Source organism: Haplochromis burtoni, unplaced genomic scaffold (genome assembly GCF_018398535.1).
Source record: "Haplochromis burtoni strain Fernald_Lab_line unplaced genomic scaffold, NCSU_Asbu1 Contig_262, whole genome shotgun sequence".
Lineage (NCBI taxonomy): Eukaryota > Metazoa > Chordata > Actinopteri > Cichliformes > Cichlidae > Haplochromis > Haplochromis burtoni.
Window position 1 is genome coordinate 10950 of NW_024582623.1, and position 18849 is coordinate 29798.

The window sequence follows — 18849 nt, forward strand, 5'->3', positions numbered from 1 at the left end:
TATATATATATATATATACACAAATGTTCACAGACCATCATGTTCTTCAAAAACACTTTACAACACACAGTGTAATATGATGAGCATGCCCAGACATGGATGTCGGCTGCAACAAGGCAGTTATTCTAGTTTGTGTAGCATTGAGGCAACAACTGAATATTTTGCATACATTATTTTTTTCACTATTACTTTGCAGTGAAGAGTTAATCACTTCATTGTGCAGAATACGTTCTGTAATCTTCCCTTTCCCTCATAAAACCTATAGTCAGTTACTGATTATTCAAACACATCTGGCCTTACACGAAGACTAGTCTTCTGAGTCAGCAGGCAGTGTCGCTCTCACGCCTTAAGCTGTGTGAGTAGACACAGACATATGAAACCACATCTGTTACTGTCATATGATGACTAACAGAAAACTACGAAATGGTTGCGACCAACAATACCTTGTGCACAAAGAAACAGACTGTTTCCATGGAGAAGTGGATGTTAAGGGTTTTGCTGACGCTTGACCACTAACCATGTGAGGTTAACTTTTTGCTGCGTTGAACGTGTGAAAATTATGGTGACAGTGTAGGAGCAGGTGAATAAAACCCCACGCACACAGGAATAGAGATCGATCCTTGACCATCTGGCAAACACCTGTGCAAAGGGGGGGGAAACGAGTATTTCCCAGAAGGTTGGAAGTGGTTGCTGGGGAAAATAATGGCTGAAGCTCTCAGTTACAGTTGCAGTCCTATAGACCAGCGGTCCCCCAACCCCCGGGCCTCGGACCGGTACCGGTCTGTGAGTCGTTTGGTACTGGGCCGCGAGAGTTGAGGCTCAGGTTTTCAGGGTTTTTATCGGTTTTCAGCGTTATTTTGTTATCGTTTTTATCGTTAACTCTGTTTTCCTGGGTCTTTTCACGTGTGTTATGAATAAATATTTTTTTCGGTACCGGTATTAGTTTTATTTTGTTGTATTTATCCACAACACCTTAAAGGCAAGTCCGTGAAAATATTTTCGGGCATAAACTGGTCCGTGGCGCAAAAAAGGTTGGGGACCACTGCTATAGACTGCTCAGTGACATCTTGCAATAGCACTTTCTTTGTGACGGATTTCACTCAACGAGAGCTTTCAATCTGATGGAGCTTCCATTTCCTGCCAGTTGAGAATCTTATTGCCTAACAACCATTGATTGCATTATGTCCAACATGGTGAACAGCTCTTGAGGAAAGTGTTTGGCATCACATGAGAAACCTTAATAGCTGATATTGTTTTTGTTTCTTTTTCCTTTTCTTTTAGGACTGCTGCGTCTGTCCACGCAGCCAAGTGGTCTCCTGATGGAGAGTATTTTGCCACAATTGGAAAGGTTAAAGATTCATGTTAACATTTTTAAAAATGGCAAATTGTTGAAACATTTTTTTGTACCTCAGTTTGCCTATATAATGATTTTCTGCACATGTACAGGATGACTGTTTACTCAAGGTTTGGTATCCCACTACTGGCTGGAGATCCGCAGTGGTGGTCCAGGACCCGTCTGATAAAAAGCCTCTTCCTGTTCACTTCTCCTTTGTTTACTTGGCTCATCCTCGCTCGGTCACTGGTGTGTCCTGGAGGAAGACCAGCAAGTACATGCCCAAGTAAGAAAGCACACATGATCACACACATAATATGCTGTAAACGTGTTTATTTGTCCACTTTTGTTGTGCGTGCTTGTTGTCTTTTAAAGCCAGACATAATGTTTTGGCTATAAAATGAGGTTTTGCCTCCTTTGAGTGATGCGTTACTAGGCCAGAACGATATTCAGCACACTTGGTTAAAAATGTGGTTCAATAACTGGGCATCCAGCAATAATTTTATTTTAGTCATGGGGTATGCATACTTAACTCTTGTTATAAGAAATTGTTGTTGTGTCCCTAAAATGTGTTTTGACTGAACATTTTTAATAAAGGCAAAATGAATCAAAAAAAGAACTACTGAAGGACGATTACATTCTTGTGTTATTTTCTAGGGGTTCAGTGTGCAATGTGTTGCTGACATCTTGTGAGGATGGAGTGTGTAGATTATGGTCGGAGACCCTGTTACCTGAAGACAGTCTGCTTGGTGGACAGATCACTGAGAACACACAGTCCTTCAGCTCTAGCCTGCCAGGCCTGGCAGGCAATAAGGACAAGATCCAACATGCTTTGGAGGTACACTTAGTTCAATCTCAGCAGAAATGATTCATAAATGACCAAAAAATGGAATATTTCTCAGAAAGGAATAACACAGACCTGTTTTCTTGCCTTTATTCCTGTGCTCCCTCTCTAATTAGTCAATCCACCACCTAAAACATCTGCGCCGTGGCCGGCGACGGTCCTCTGCTTTAGTGGCACACAGTGAGCTGCTGCCCTCTCAGCTGGGCACACAGGATGCACACACTCACCGCCACATCGCTCATCATGCCAATGCCCTGTGTCACTTCCATATCTCGGCCAGTATTAATCCCAACACAGGTAGTGTTTTTTGTTGGACTGGGTTTTAAAATGAATCAATGTGCACATTGAATGGAGCTGTAAACTTAATCTAAGCTTGTGTAATATTTGTGCTCCTGCCATGTTTCTGTCTGTCAGATATCCCATCAGTGCTAGCTGACTCTGCAGTGTTTAACCCAGACGATGGCACAGGTGGCGGAGGCTTTGTGGTTCACTGGCTCAATAATAAGGATCTTAGCTTCACTTCATCCATGGACCTTTTTATGCTGCAACTCCGTAAATTCTCTGAACAACAGCTGGACCAAACTACTGAGGACCCCTTGGATCCTGAAGGATCCCCTATGAAGTTTGACTTTGGTATGACCAGGCTAACAATATATAAGGCTGCTTAAAACCTACCATGTTAAAGGGCACGTGTAAGACTAAATAATTTTTTGTTTTTGTTTGTTTTTTCCAGACCTGGATGAGATGTCTGACAAAGCATCCTCAGAGCAAGGAGAAGAGGGTGAGTCAGGGGAGCAGGGAAGCACCAAGGCATCCTCCCCAGGATCCAGCTCTAGCATGCCTCTGCCTTCCATGCTGCTAGAGAGGAAGATGGAGACTCTGATCACAGAGTGGAACAAGAGCCCGGACATGCTGTTTACCATCCATCCATTGGATGGATCTTTCCTGGTTTGGCATGTAAAATACTTGGACGAATTCAACCAGGGCATCTTCAGACAGGTTCAGGTGTGCACAAAAATTCAGAATATGAAAAACATTTTTCAAGCAAATCATAATCTCTTTTCCTAAATTGTAACTTTTCTGTTTTAAATTGAATTCAGTCGTTTACTTGCTCGTACACACCTTGCTCACAGCACAAACTGTGTGACTGTTTTTTCTCAAATATAAATTGACTCAGCATTCCTCCAGCTGTATTTGACATTCAGAATATATTTTTTTCATTTTCTCCAATAGAGAATTATGGAGAGTACTCTGTGCTTTATCAAGTTACCCACAGAATTAATGTTAATTAGCAAAAGCTGTTATAACTTACTGAAGGAAGTCTTTGTCATTTTAATAAAGTTAGAGCCCAAGTAATTTTTCACCTAATTTTCACTTTGATATGCAGCGAGAAGCTTGCACTGTAGCATCCGGCTGTCCTAGAAAGAGCAGCACTTCAGCACTCCTCTAAGGAGGACCAAACAGGATATTAAATTTAAAAGGACTGAATTTTGGGCTTCAGCTGCACAGATGTTTAAATTTGTTCGAAAATATAACTTTTGCATTGACTACAAAAATACAGTAGAGTATGAAAAGACTTTAATGCTCTAATATTAAAACATATCTACACAATACAAGTTGTATACATGTTTGAGTTGGTTTAGCACAGATGAGTAATCCAAAAGGAATATCGTTAGGAAGCTGAATTATTATGTTGATTTAAGGGTTAAGACACTAAGAAAATATTCGCAACTGTTTCTTATTTTCCTCCAGGTGTCCTTCTCCTCCCGTATTCCGGTGGCGTTTCCCACAGGAGATGCCAACTCACTGAGTAAAAACATCCTGATGTATGCCTGCACTTTGACTGAGGGTGTAAGCGCTGGAGTAGGCAAGCAGGGAAGGATAGTCCAACATGTGTCCCACTCTGCTTCAGCCTCAGCTGGCCTTAGTTCTGCTGCTGTGACCTCCCCTCCCAACACTCACATTAGTCCAGCTGTCATGATGGTCTCCAAGCATGTTGATGGATCTCTTAACCAGGTACGAGGTTGAGGTTAACCTCGCTCTTCTTTCTGAGGGCTTTGCTCACATGTTTTGATAAATTGCCACTTTAGCCCAAGACGTTCCCACAGGCTCGACGCAATTCTCAGACAATCTATCATTTTGCAGTTCACACTATAATTTGATGTTTTTTTGCATATTCTGTTTCCCTCACAAAAAGCTTTGATTCCTCTGTCTGCAGTGGGCTGTGACATTTGCAGAGCGTTCTGACTTCTCCAATGTACTGACAGTATCTCATAAGTTTCGGTACTGCGGCCATCGTTTCCATCTGAATGACCAAGCTTGTCACACAGTGCTGCCGCTGCTGCTGACCTCCTCTCACCACAATGCCCTGCTCACCCCTCCCTCAGCCCCTGGAAGTTTGGAAGGAGAGCAGCCTCCTACCTTCCCCCTACCAAAGGGTCTTCCCAGGTATAGCATGAAGTAGAGGTAGAGAACTGAAGCAGTCAATAATGGGTTTAGTTTGCTGGTGATAGGCTAGTAATTGTAACTGTTATCCATTATTAAGGAAGCAGCTTCGTAATGCAGCTACAAGGACCTTCCATGACCCCAATGCCATCTACAGTGAGCTGATTTTGTGGCGAGTGGACCACATTGGACCCCTGTCCTGCACTGGAGGCGTCTCAGAATTGGCCCGTATCAACTCTCTGCACACCTCTGCCTTCAGCAATGTTGCTTGGCTACCCACGCTAGTACCCAGCACTGTACTTGGTAAATATACCGTACATTTTTATATAAAGCTGATTTTTGAGTTGTTGTTGTTGTTATTATTATTATTATTAGTAGTAGTAGTAGTAGTAGTAGTAGTAGTAGTAGTAGTAGTAGTAGCTTAATAACAAGAATTTTGATTAAGAGGGACATTTTCACTCTTGCTGAGACTCTTGCTGCACTTAGTTATTTTTTTTGTCCAGGTGGCAGGAGGATATTAAGTTCAGAATTTCTCAGGAAATACTGAACAACTGTCACAGCTACTCAGTTCCAGCAGTAGCAAACGAATCAGCAGTATGTTCCAGCTTTGCGGTCAAAATGCAGTGTTCTTCTGTCTTATTGATACTGATGCCATAAGTCTTGAAAGGGAAAAAATATATACCCTTTCTAATTCAAACCCATTCTCAATCTAGTTTGTCCCGATTATTGCTCTTTGAAGAAGTTTTCTTGGATGGCTCCATTTATGAGTGTCCTTCAGAGTTATGTGCATTGCCCAATATTAAGCCTGCAATCTTTGTGTTGTGTCTAACAGGAACTTACTGTAACAGTGCCAGTGCCTGCTTCGTGGCATCAGATGGTAAAAACCTGCGTCTCTATCAAGCTGTTGTGGATGCCAGGAAACTACTGGATGAGCTGTCAGATCCTGAAACATCTGTGAGTATATATGCACTGTTTTGTTATTGCTCACTGCAATGTGATAGTTTTCGTTTAAGGTTTATGTGAATGTATCTGGGTTTTCAAAGGAGCTTGCAAAGAAAAGCGTCTGGACTTCTTTAAGTTACTTGAAGACGTTTCACCTCTCATCCGAGAAGCTTCTTCAGTTCTAAGGTCAAATGGTGGAGAGTCCCAGATATAAACCTAGTGGGAGTATCCCCCCACAGAGGGACAAAAGGACCCCCTGATGATCCTCTAATCGCCTGAGCCAAGGTGTGAAACTGGGTGTGGGTCCCAATCAGCCAGAGTTTCGGGTGAGTTCATTGTGAAACCTGGCCCCACCTTATCATGCGAATTCCTGAGATCAGATGGCCCAGGATGTGAGTGGGCGTTAAGGCGTCTGGGAAGGGATCTCAAAACTGGATTATAGATGGCAGAGAGTTGGTGTCGTAAACCACCGCCTCTGTTCAAAGATGGTCGCTCACAGTGGACATAGATGGCTTCTTTCACTCCTCTTTCAAACCATCTGTCCTCTCTGTCCAAAATGTGAACATTGGCATCCTCGAAAGAGTGACCTTTATCCTTAAGATGCAGATGGACTGCTGAGTCTTGTCCTGTGGAGGTGGCTCTTCTGTGTTGTGCCATGCGCTTGTGAAGTGGCTGTTTGGTCTCTCCAATGTAGAGGTCTGGGCATTCCTCGCTGCACTGTACAGCATACACCACATTGTTAAGTCTGTGTTTTGGCGTTTTGTCTTTCGGGTGAACCAGTTTTTGTCTGAGCGTGTTGCTGGGTCTGAAATGCACCGAGATGTTATGCTTGGAGAAAAACTGGTTCACCCGAAAGACAAAACGCCCAAAACACAGACTTAACAATGTGTGTATGCTGTACAGTGCAGGAGGAATGCCCAGACCTCTACATTGGAGAGACCAAACAGCCACTTCACAAGCGCATGGCACAACACAGAAGAGCCACCTCCACAGGACAAGACTCAGCAGTCCATCTGCATCTATAAGGACAAAGGACACTCTTTCAGAGGATGCCAATGTTCACATTTTGGACAGAGAGGACAGATGGTTTGAAAGAGGAGTGAAAGAAGCCATCTATGTCCACTGTGAGCGACCATCTTTGAACAGAGGCGGTGGTTTACGACACCAACTCTCTGCCATCTATAATCCAGTTTTGAGATCCCTTCCCAGACGCCTTAACGCCCACTCACATCCTGGGCCATCTGATCCTCAGGAATTCGCATGATAAGGTGGGGCCAGGTTTCACAATGAACTCACCCGAAACTCTGGCTGATTGGGACCCACACCCAGTTTCACACCTTGGCTCAGGCGATTAGAGGATCATCAGGGGGTCCTTTTGTCCCTCTGTGGGGGGATACTCCCACTAGGTTTATATCTGGGACTCTCCACCATTTGACCTTAGAACTGAAGAAGCTTCTCGGATGAGAGGTGAAACGTCTTCAAGTTACTTAAAGTTCAGACGCTTTTCTTTCTTTGTTTGGCTTAAAGGTGTACACCAACCATAAAACAGCAGCTGTCAAATACGCACATTATTCACAGATGTTAACTTTTACTATAGGCCAGCTTTTAAATAACCTAACAACTATTACATCAGTCACACAGATCCTGAATTTATAGGACATGTGGCCATGTTGTTTTTGAAGCAAAATATGTGTTTTCCTCATGCCCTTATAACAATTTCCAGACTTCATTCCTCTGTACAATATAAAAAATATTATGCAACACTTTCTACCACTCCAATGGTTTTAAATGAAATGCAGTATGATGAAATACAAAGTAGATTATGTGTTGTTGTTTTTTTTGTGTTTTATTTTTTCCTTGTATATCTCTTCTTAGAAACTCGTGGGCGAAGTGTTCAATATCGTCAGCCAGCAGTCCACAGCCAGACCCGGCTGTATCATAGAGTTGGATGCTATTACAAACCAGGTTAGCAGCTGCTCTGTATTTTTTCTCACCCACTTCAGATCAATGACAGACCAAAATTCTTGGCATGAACTACTGAAACCTCCTGATCAATAGATATAGTAAACTGTGTGATGCTATGTCCATGTGCCTCCAGTGTGGAGCCAGTACACAGCTGCTACATGTCTTCCAAGAGGACTTCATTCTAGGTTACAAGCCCCAGAAAGAACCAGAAGCAAACACACCAGCCTTTCCACCTGGGGGAGGTATAGCACTCTGTTAAACTCTGTGTCGGTCTGTTTATTCCTATTTTACAGCCCAGTTGTCATTAGATGACGATAATACTGCATTTTACTCTATCCAGATTACCAACCTCCTCCCTTCTCTGAGAAGTTTTTCCTGGTGGTGATCGAAAAGGATCTCAACAGAAACTCTGTTCTGCAGATGTGGCATCTACATCTTAAGTCTGTGCAGGCCTGTGTGGGTAAGTGTTTTGGTGCGTGAAGCAAAGCATTTATAGGTGAAATTGAAAAATAATGTGAAGTCTGCTTTTTTTAATTTAGATTAACTTGTCTCTTCTGATGTGTTGCCTATGTGTGCAGATGAGCCAAGCCCAGATTACAGCTTCCAGAGCCAGCTGATGGTTCCCAATCAAGTTGTGAATGCTGACTCATCTCCAGAGACGTCTCCTGTCAGACCCTTGCCACGGTCAACTTCAACAGCTAACTTGCAATCTGCTAGCAAACTGATCCTCAGCTCGAAGCTGGTTTACAGCAAACGCCTTGACCTTCCTCATGGGGTGGAGGTTACTAGGGCGACCCCATCTGCAGGTTGGAATATAAACTTATGAGTATAACCATGCTGTTGTTGCTGATGTGTAAAAACTAGTGCTGTCAGCATTAATCTTGTTAAAATGACGTTAACGCCATAACCGCATTAACGCGGTAAATCTCCGTTAGCGAGTTAGCGCGGGTCGCCCTATGCGTGGGGCTGCACAGCGCTAACGCATTAACGAGCTAACCTCGCTAACGCGTTGACGCCGTGCAGCTGACAGATTAACGCTGACAGCACTAGTAAAAACTCTTTTTTCTTTTTCTTTTTACACATAAATTAATGCATCATTTCACCTGTCCTTACTTACTGTAATAATTCAATGCCTGTCGACACAGTATATTCAATAGGTGGTGCGTCTTTATCATTCAGTTTTGAGGAAATTAGTTTCCTGGTGGGTTTAAATGAAAGAATATGCTAAAGAAAAATCTTCTTAAATTTCATTTTGTCTCCTCTTTCTACCAGGACATCTGAGTTCCTCCTCTATTTACCCCGTGTGCCTGGCTCCATACTTGATTGTTACAACCTGCTCTGATTCCCGAGTGCGGTTCTGGCACTGTGCTGTGGAGGGTGATGATGGGAATGGTATGGATGGCGAGGACAACCGGGTGTACCGCTGGGAGCCCTGGGCTCTGATGAATGAAGAGGAGGACAACAACAGTGCTGTGTGTGTGTCAGGCCGGCCTGTAGCTGTGTCATGTTCTTACATTGGCAGGCTGGCTGTGGCTTTCAAACAGCCACGACAAGGACAGGTAGGAAATTAGAATTTGTATTTGTATTGTGAATGTATTATACCACAAAAAAAAAAACTAGCAGCATAGAAATTGTGTAAATTACCTTGAGGTGAAAGAAAAATGCAATAAAAATGTAAATTGGACAAAGAAACATCATTTGGCTGGACCCTGGACTCTCCCATTAATGCATACTAATGCCCTGTGTCAGCATATTATTTTACTTTTATGTAAAGTGGAGAATGATCAAGTTTTGCATTTGGGCTGCATCTACAAATGATAAGCATTAGTGAGAAGGGATTAAAAACTAGCTAGATGTCACTGAAGTGAAAATAAGTTCAGATTTAACATCAGCAGTCTGGCTTATAAGCAAGTCTGTGTATTTAGTGTTAAGGTGCATGTAAAAAGTATTATTAAGAGCCTTACTGTCTTACTGATTTGTCACAGCAGTCATGTTAAATCAAACGGTCTTCTGTTGTCCTCAGAGTCTAAGTTCCATAGAAGACTTCTCTATGCATGTGTCCATCTACGAGTGTGAGTCTACTGGTGGCTCAGAGTGGGTTTTAGAGCAAACTGTCCACCTGGATGATTTCGCCAGACCCTCTTCCACCCTGGATCCAAGAGTCAGTGTGGACTCAAATCTCTTTGTCTACAGCAGGTCAGGAACTATTACGTTTATCATATTCTGTCAGACTAAGTGTTTTGCTTGTATGTCTGATAGGTTATTCATTTTCTTCACCTCAGGTCTGACTTGTACATGAGCAGAGACCATAGCTCACCCAACATTAAGCACTACGTGCACTTGGACTGGCTGTCAAAGGAGGATGGATCGCACATCCTCACTGTGGGAGTGGGCTCCAACATTCTTATGTATGGCCGTATCTCTGGTGTGGTCAATGAGCAGACTAGCAGCAAGGAGGGTGTGGCTGTTATCACCCTTCCTCTAGGGGGCAGTATCAAACAGGGGATCCGCTCACGCTGGATTTTGCTTCGGACCATTGACCTTCTGTCATCTGTGGATGGCACCCCATCGCTGCCGGTCTCCCTTTCCTGGGTAAGGGATGGCATCCTAGTGGTGGGCATGGACTGTGAAATGCATGTGTATGCACAGTGGCATCAGGACAAGAAGCCCGGTGAGGGAGAAGAAGGCAACCTTTCATCAGCAGACATAGCCGGAGGTCAAAGCACAGTGTCCTCCTCGATCTTTGAAGGGAGGGCCAGGTCAAAGAGTGTGTTTGAGGGGAGTACTGCAGTAGATGAGGCCCTTCGTGCCCCGGCAGGACTTCAAGAAGGAGGACTCTTTGAAGCAGCTCACTCGCTGTCCCCAACTCTTCCTCAGTACCATCCAACCCAGCTGCTGGAACTCATGGACCTGGGCAGAGTTCGGCGTGCCAAGGTGAGTCCATTTCTACCTCATTCAGTAGTGAAAACATCCAAGTGAAATCTAGTGAGTTTTTATTCAGTGTTTTTCACACGATGTGATGCGGATTAGCTGATTTTAATAAAGTCTTGGTCTTTTTTTATGTGTGTCAGGCCATCCTCGCCCACCTGGTAAAATGTATTGCTGGAGAAGTCGCTGTGGTTAGGGATGTGGAGGCAGGTGAGGGCGGAGCCAGGAGACATCTGTCTCGGACAATCAGCGTTACTGGCAGCACAGCAAAAGACACCATAGTGTCGGGCCGTGACGGAGGCAGGGACTACACAGAGATCAACTCCATCCCTCCCTTGCCTCTGTACTCCCTCATGTTGGCTGACCTAGACACCTCTTATAAAGGACCTGAAGAGAATGCTAAGGGAACTAAAGGGACTGATGGTGAGGCAGCCCAAAAGTCCACAGAGGACCAGTATGCTGACCTCTTCCAGGTAGGAAGAGTTGAGACTTGAACAGATTTTGTTGTTAAAGGTTTACCTGCACATAAGGACTTTAAACTCTTCTCTTCCTGCATTAACAGGTGCCAACAGTTACCACGGATGACTTTGTAAACTTTGCCACAGATAAACCAGAGAAAAAATCCCGAGTTATTAACCTCTCTCAATATGGGCCTACCTATTTTGGACCAGAACATGCTCAGGTAAAAATAAAATAAAAAATAGGCTTCCTTTTACATAAAAATCTACTTATGGAGAAGTAATATTTGTTTATCAGTTCTCTGCTTCACTTGCTTTCTTCTCAATTGTGTCCAGGTGCTGTCCAGTCACCTCATGCACTCCAGCCTTCCAGGCCTGACCCGCCTAGAGCAGATGTTCTTGGTGGCCTTGGCTGATACTGTTGCAACCACAAGTGCTGAGGTCGCAAGCTCCACTGATCAACAGTACACAGGTCTGTCTAGTTTGTGTGTGTTCCAGTCATACTTATGATATGTACAGGAGACTGTGTACAATATAATACATCTGACATTTGGCATAAACACTGTATTCCTTAAAAAGAAGTCATAACAGCATCCTTACTGATATTGCACTCCTGCAGTAAAGGTTGACTACGGTCCCCCTCCTCAGTCCTGCTATACATATTTTTAGCAAGCAAATTGGTTCTAAGTCTTGGTATTTAATTGAAACCTAGCAAATCGGTCCAATATTGCATTAAAGTTAAATAAATGTTTTTAACAAACAGGAAAGGAATACTTTTCTTGAGTCATTCGCCAGCTATCAAATCTTGGTGGTTAAACTGCTCCTTTCTCTTTTTCAGTATCTTTTGCCTTTTTTTACTTCGGTTTTTCGTTCTTTTTATTTAGTCTTTTGTGAGGAAGACATTAGCAGGTTGTTCCTGTGCTAAGTAAGCAGAGAAGAGGGTAAGAAGGTTCAAGGACTGGAGACCTATTGTGTGACAGGATCACATGAACTCAAGTGATACTTGAGTTTAAAGGTCTTTGCCCTCTTGTTGAGTGGTCTTTGGGGGGGAAAACTGATCAACTGCTGGTATTTGTGTAGGTGGCGAGGCTCTTGATGAGTGTGGACTAAGGTACCTGCTCGCCATGCGTCTTCATACCTGCCTGCTCACCTCTCTGCCCCCACTCTACCGCATGCAGCTGCTCCACCAAGGTAAAGTACTCTGCTCATGGTGCTGCTGCTGTGAGACGAGTATACAAAACGTTTTGTATGACAGTTATGGGGTATATTTCTCCTTTCACTATCCCTATTATTCACTATCCCGATCCAACTATCTGCTTCTATTGCAGGCCTCTCAACGTGTCACTTTGCATGGGCGTTCCACTCAGAGGCAGAGGAAGAGATGCTGAACATGATCCCAGCAATGCAGAGAGGCGACCCACAGTGGTCTGAGCTCCGGGCCGTGGGTGTGGGTTGGTGGATAAGAAACATCAACACTCTGAGGAAAATGGTGGAGAAGGTACCAGAATAAATATGCGTATTTATATACATAAAAATCAAAATGTAATGCTGATTATGGCAATATCTGTATAAAATGTCATTTTACTCAGATATTGCCTCAGTTTCTAGGTGAGTATATGAACTAGAAAAGGAAACTTACCATCCAGTTTACTCTGTAATGTAATTAATTTCCTACAGGAGTTTTCCATTTCTAATAAATATCGAACAGCTAGGAGTTACTGTAAAGACTTTATGAATCAAAGCAATTGGTAAATATTGATAACTCTTTAGAAATAACTAAATAACGACTATTGCTTGTTTATAATCAGTTGGGAAAAGCTGCATTCCAGAGGCAAAATGACCCTTTAGATGCTGCCCTGTTCTACTTGGCCATGAAGAAGAAAGCTGTCCTGTGGGGACTCTTCAGGTTGGACATTTTCTCTAAACACATAATTAATTTGAATAATTTTTCCAATGTTCAGAACAAGAGGTTTTAAGTGAATTTTCTTACTAAAGCAGAATGGATACCAAACTCTGTGGCTTTGTTCTTTCAGGTCTCAGCATGATGAGAAGATGACTCAGTTCTTCAAAAACAACTTCAGTGAAGACCGCTGGCGAAAGGCAGCTCTCAAAAATGCTTTCTCCCTACTGGGAAAGCAGCGCTTTGAACAGTCGGCTGCCTTCTTCCTGTTGGCTGGTTCCCTCAAAGATGCCATAGAGGTTTGAGGACTGTTAATAGTGCACAGACAACTTACTGATCCTGTGTTTACTCCAGTAGCATATTTCAGCGTAACTTGCAGCAGCAATATCATAAAGTCGTCTCTCTTTAAGGTGATATTGGTACAGAAATATGTTGATGACAGAGTGGGATATTCTTCAGCCTTTAAATCACAAAAGAGAAGCCTAAATTATATAAATAATAAGATGCATAACAGTAGCACATAGTCTTTGTTGGCCTAGATTTTTCTCAACACACAGTCAAAATATACAGATGGGCAGAAAAGGAAGTGTGAGTTTCTGTTTGTACCTTGCAGAAATCATTAACTTTTTGCACTTGGCTTGTTATTTCTTTAAAGAAAAAAACCTGCACCGTTTAACTCATCACGCTGTTTCATGGTGTTTAGGTATTGCTGGAGAAGATGGAGGATCTCCAGTTAGCCATGATAGTAGCAAGGCTGTATGAGGCTGATTTTGAGAATTCATCCACCTGCCAAGGCCTCCTTTATGAGAAGGTCTTGGGCTGCAATAGGGACGGGAGTGGTTACCACTGTTCCAGGTTGCACCCCGATCCGTTCCTCCGCAGCATAGCCTACTGGATCATGAAAGACTACACGCGAGCCTTGGACACATTATTGGAGCGAATCCCAAAAGAGGACGATGAGAACCCTGGTTAGTTGGTTGAAGACATTTTAGTGATTTTTAAACGGCATGTTCCATTGTGCATTATTCATGCTGTTTTCACCTGAAATAAATATTTTCTCCCTTTTCTTTCCATTTTTGTGCATCAGATGTGATGGTTAAGGCTTGCAACCCTGTGGTGTTTAGCTTCTATAACTACTTAAGGACACACCCTTTGATCATTCGCCGCCACTTTGCAAATCCAGCGGGCACAGCAACAACAGTAGGCCTCACTGCTGAAAAGAGCAGCGCAGATGAGATCAACCTCATAGAGCGCAAACTGTTCTTCACTACAGCCAATGCACACTTCAAGGTGAGTCCATACTAATCTAGCTATTTACTCCAATCCAGTTCTCTTGATCGAGTTGGGAACTTGTACATTATACTACATATTTATACTTACACATATAAAGTGAGGCAGTTACAATTGAAGTAAACATTAAAATGGTAAGGACAAGAGTAAAAGATTAGTGAAATCATCGCCTTCTGACACAACTAGCAAAGAACATTTTTAGCCTATAAATTCAAGTGCACTTTGTTGCTTGTGCCTGTAACTGATGATCAATTTTTAATGTCCAGACTGCTTCCTCTGAAATCGCAGGACTAGGGTAAACAGGATAGGGTGAAACCGTGATGTTCATGAGCTTCATAAATAAATCACAAACACAGCAAACAGCTTTACACAAGAATCAACTTCCACTATCAAAGGATGCAAAATTTGTTACACGCAGTTTACTGCAGTCACATACAATTTTGCAGGGAAAGAGAAAGAATATTTTTGCCTTGTAGTTTAGCAGAAATGCAGTAATAAGTCATGATATTGTTGTTGGGCTCGATCACAGAACATTATTGTATTTTTGCTCCATGAAGATCTGCTGAATTTGCTCTCTTTCTACTCCTCTAAAGGGAAATGAAATGTAGCAGTGTTATAGCAGGAAAAAATAGACTGGAATAAAAACTATACTTGGAGGCTCTCAATTACATTAACCCAGCCAGGATGTCATTGAGTGTGAAATGAAGGAAATTAGATAAGCTGTAACTAAGAAACTAACATTTTTGCTTGACCCACCAGAGTTTGTGAAGTTAGGATTCAGATTTAGGCCTTAGCTGTTGCTGTTTGATGTCATACCTTTTACATAATCATCATTGTAGACAAAAAAATCCACTTTGTTACAATAAGAAAGATAATTGTAATTTATCACTTCCATCCCCCTATGTATCATTCTGATAACTACAAAAGCATGCATGCCGAGATTATATAACAAAAGTTCATATACATATTATATAATCTATGAATCTTGTAGGTGGGCTGCCCAGTTTTAGCTCTGGAAGTACTTTCCAAGATCCCCAAGGTTTGCAAGAAGTCTGGCTCATCGCCTCTCAGCAAGGCTTCATCCAAGGCCAATTTAAACACAAGCCAACCCTTGGAAAATGGCACTCAGGGAGGTTTGGACTGGGGCTCTCCAGCAGCACCGACACAGGCCTGGGGAGGAAATGATGGCACTGGTGGGTTGGACTGGAGCCAGCCTATGGTGAAGGTAGAGGAAGATGAGCTGAAGCTGGACTGGGGAGATGTCAAGGAAGATGATGAGGATGAGGACGATGGTGGTCTGACCATGAAGAAACCAGAGCTGGAAACTGAAGGAGAGGAAGGTTCAGGAAAAGGCAGCCAGAAACTGCAAAGAGAGGACTCACAGGTAGCAATAATATCTAGAATCTCCTTGAGTAATTGTGGAGATCTCAGATTTTATTTTATTGTGTTTTTTTCCTTTGGTTGCACAGTTAAAATACCAAAACAGGAAAAAAACAACTTCATTTTGATGTTGTATGAAGGCACATCCTTGTCTAGTTTCTTTACTGTCTTATCTGGCATATAGGAGACGACAGATACAAACCAAAATGTTACATTTAAATAGAGCAGGGCGATATGGCCAAAAATATTTATCACGATATATATATTTGAAAATTTGCGATAACGATATAACCGACGATATAATTGATGCGAGACAAAATACAACTCCACAACATTACTAGCGCAAAAAGACAACCTTCCATTTATTTTCACTTAAACAAGCAGCTGTTTTTTATGTACATTAAAGCTTTATAAAAATGTAACAGTGCAAATGCAAATTCCTTGCTGAAAGTTTAACCAAAAGGCATTTCCAGTAGAAATGGGCTGACATATCCTGAGCATAACCATGTATAATATCCACTGAAGTTAAAAAGAGGTGCTTTGCAACATTAAACTGCAGTGTGCAGTACGTATTTTTCGGACCATGAGGTGCACGGGATTATAAGGCACATTAAGCGAAACAAAGCAGTCAGATAAATCAAACTTTATTAAACTCATTCTTCTTGCTTCCTCCACTTCTGTACCATTGATTCATTGATGTTGAATTCTCTGGCAGCTGCTCTATTCCCATGTTGTTGCAGTATATTAATGACTAACCTCGTATTGTGGATGGATTATCTCAGTTGTTCTCCTGACTGAAGTTTGGTCCGTTTACAGCATCCTGCCATGCGATTGCATTTGTCTCTAACCATGAAGAACCTTCACATTAACTTTTATAAGTGGAAAAGTGTTAGTGTTCGTCCTCCTTCACTGTTTATGTTATGCTAACATAGCTGTGTCGCTAGCGATCACGTAGCACATCATTATATACCAGCTAGCCCAACTTCAGTAACCCTACAAACGTCACTGCTGTTTAGTTTCCTGTCTTCATTTATGTTGGAAGTGATAGCAGAGCTGTACGTTTGATTTTTTTTTCAGAAATCTCTCAGTCAGAACATGCTATATCATGCTTAGGTAGCTAGCGAAACTAGCGAGCTAACTTCCGCTAGCTTCCTGCTAACTTCTAACTCCGTTAAATGTAATAACTTTTGTTTTCATGGATGCCTGGAAGTTAAACTTCATAGTTACACCTGGTAAAGCAGCAATGCTGATCGTTTTATTAAAGATGAAAGAATTTAGACAGTTTTTAACTCTAAGTGATGCTGCAGTGTTGTTTGTCCTGAAGTATACGGAGTTTAGGACCCAGATTACTCCCAGATTTAAGAGCATTTTAGTCCGACAAATACGACAATAACGACGGCCGCTTGCATGTTCTGCAAAAAAATGTGCTTTGTTGTGTATCAGACGGACAAACACCAAACCAGTTCCACATCACTGAAGTTGCACCATTTTTACAAACCAATTCTGGTTCATCTGTTTCACTCAACGATCGGCCATGTCCATATGAAAACAAAGGCACTGCGCATGCGCGTTTTACTCCCATTCTATCGCGATATTTCATTTTCCTATCGTTGCCTAACATTATACCGGTATTACCGTGAACGGTATAATATGGCCCAGCCCTACATTTAAAGGATTTTTATTTGGAGTTAACACATCAAAGAAGACCTGCCTGAACACTCAGCAGGGAGAGAATAATGTTTATTAGGATATGTAATTTAATCGTTATTATAATAAAAAAACAATTGTGAGGGTTCGACTCTCATTCAGATGTATTTTTCTTGAATGAGAAAAGAAAAACATGTTTTTTTTGGTGGGGTCTTCTCCAAAAGTTGGAAACTTGCAGCAAAGGTGTCAGAGAGTGTTTTTGGGCTTGATTTGCAAATTGGGTCAGCCCCAAATATAAAATTCAAGGCTACAAAGCACGGTCTTTGTCCTTTAAGTCACTCGCATGTATTTCAGGGCGAGTCGGAGGTCGACGTGATAGCAGAGCAGCTGAAGTTCCGTGCCTGTCTGAAGATCCTCATGACAGAGCTGCGTACATTGGCTACAGGCTTTGAGGTGGACGGAGGGAAGCTCCGCTTTCAGCTCTACAACTGGCTGGAGAAGGAGATAGCAGCCATGCATAAAATCTGCAACTACAAGGTCGACTTTAATATTATTTGATGTTGTTTTAGCCCATTTTAAAAACTGCTGAATGTTTCTAAAAATGTTTTTCAGTTCTGGTTCATTGTAATTTATTTTATTTTATTTTTTTACCATAAACATTATCAACTCAGGTGGAAGGAAAGGAGGAAGAGTCAGAGGTGGAGCGCTGGGGAGAACGCTCAACATCGGTGGACATATCAGATGACGTATTGGAGCGAACAGACGCCGGAGCCTATGAGCGTCATCAGATGGAGCGCCGCCGGCTTCAGGCCAAACAGCAGCACTCTGAGAGGCGCAAGGCATGGCTGAGGAAGAACCAGGCCCTGCTCAGAGTGTTTCTATCCTACTGCAGCCTTCATGGAGCCAAGGGAGGCGGAGTCACCTCTGTTCGCATGGAGCTTCTGTTCCTCCTGCAGGAGAGCCAGCAGGTATGCATGCACCTTTATACATATGTCATTATATATGTTTATGTTTTTTATTAGTACAAAACAGTTTACAGAGAAGGCAAATTCACTTTTTGTCATACTCTGTAGGAGACCACAGTGAAGCAGCTGCAGTCCCCTTTGCCTCTGCCTACTACACTGCCCCTGTTATCTGCTTACATTGCCCCCACCAAGACAGTCATAGCCAACCCTGTTCTCCACCTCAGCAATCACATACACGACATCCTCTACACCATCACACTCATGGAGACCCCACCACATCCGGACATCATGGACGATCGGGTCAGTACTTTAAAAACAAATCTCTAACTTAATTTTAAGATGACTGAAAGTCTTACTGTCTGGTTGTTCAGTTTGGGGATGAATAATGAAAAGTGATGTTCATGTTTTTAGGTGAACGCTCTGCACACGCTAGCAGCATCTCTGTCTGCTTGCATCTATCAAGCACTGTGTGACAGTCACAGCTACAGGTAAACACGTGCATTGCAACACATCCAGAAACCAAAACTGGCTTCACATTACCCTTGTGCTCAAAGTACACGTTCATTGCTATTTAGTAGTTAAGAACTATTGTTTTTGATGCTGTGCTTGTGTAGCTTAGACTGACTCCAGGGCCCTGTTTCAGGAAGCCGGTTTGGAAAACTCAGAGTGAAAAACGACACTCACGGTTGAGTAACCCCGAACTGTCCAACTCGGAATATTCGGTTTCAGAAAGGCTGATAACAATTAGTTCA

General features: G+C 42.5%; 1 protein-coding gene across 1 annotated transcript in view; it reads left to right on the plus strand.

Annotated features, from left to right (window-relative positions):
* Positions 1 to 18849, plus strand: part of dmxl2 (Dmx-like 2) — a gene marked incomplete at its 5' end in the record, with an annotated part of 38553 nt that overhangs the window by 3278 nt on the left and 16426 nt on the right. The window contains 31 exon segments of the mRNA XM_042227458.1: positions 1282 to 1348; positions 1447 to 1619; positions 1991 to 2171; positions 2294 to 2474; positions 2592 to 2810; positions 2911 to 3182; positions 3930 to 4193; positions 4396 to 4625; positions 4723 to 4925; positions 5455 to 5576; positions 7440 to 7529; positions 7663 to 7771; positions 7870 to 7989; positions 8108 to 8335; positions 8802 to 9088; positions 9553 to 9725; positions 9812 to 10463; positions 10601 to 10930; positions 11020 to 11139; positions 11252 to 11387; positions 11996 to 12106; positions 12244 to 12413; positions 12724 to 12821; positions 12949 to 13114; positions 13519 to 13783; positions 13903 to 14105; positions 15097 to 15489; positions 17487 to 17669; positions 17804 to 18100; positions 18206 to 18397; positions 18509 to 18585. Of these exon segments, the coding sequence (XP_042083392.1) occupies positions 1282 to 1348; positions 1447 to 1619; positions 1991 to 2171; positions 2294 to 2474; positions 2592 to 2810; positions 2911 to 3182; positions 3930 to 4193; positions 4396 to 4625; positions 4723 to 4925; positions 5455 to 5576; positions 7440 to 7529; positions 7663 to 7771; positions 7870 to 7989; positions 8108 to 8335; positions 8802 to 9088; positions 9553 to 9725; positions 9812 to 10463; positions 10601 to 10930; positions 11020 to 11139; positions 11252 to 11387; positions 11996 to 12106; positions 12244 to 12413; positions 12724 to 12821; positions 12949 to 13114; positions 13519 to 13783; positions 13903 to 14105; positions 15097 to 15489; positions 17487 to 17669; positions 17804 to 18100; positions 18206 to 18397; positions 18509 to 18585 (6312 nt within the window).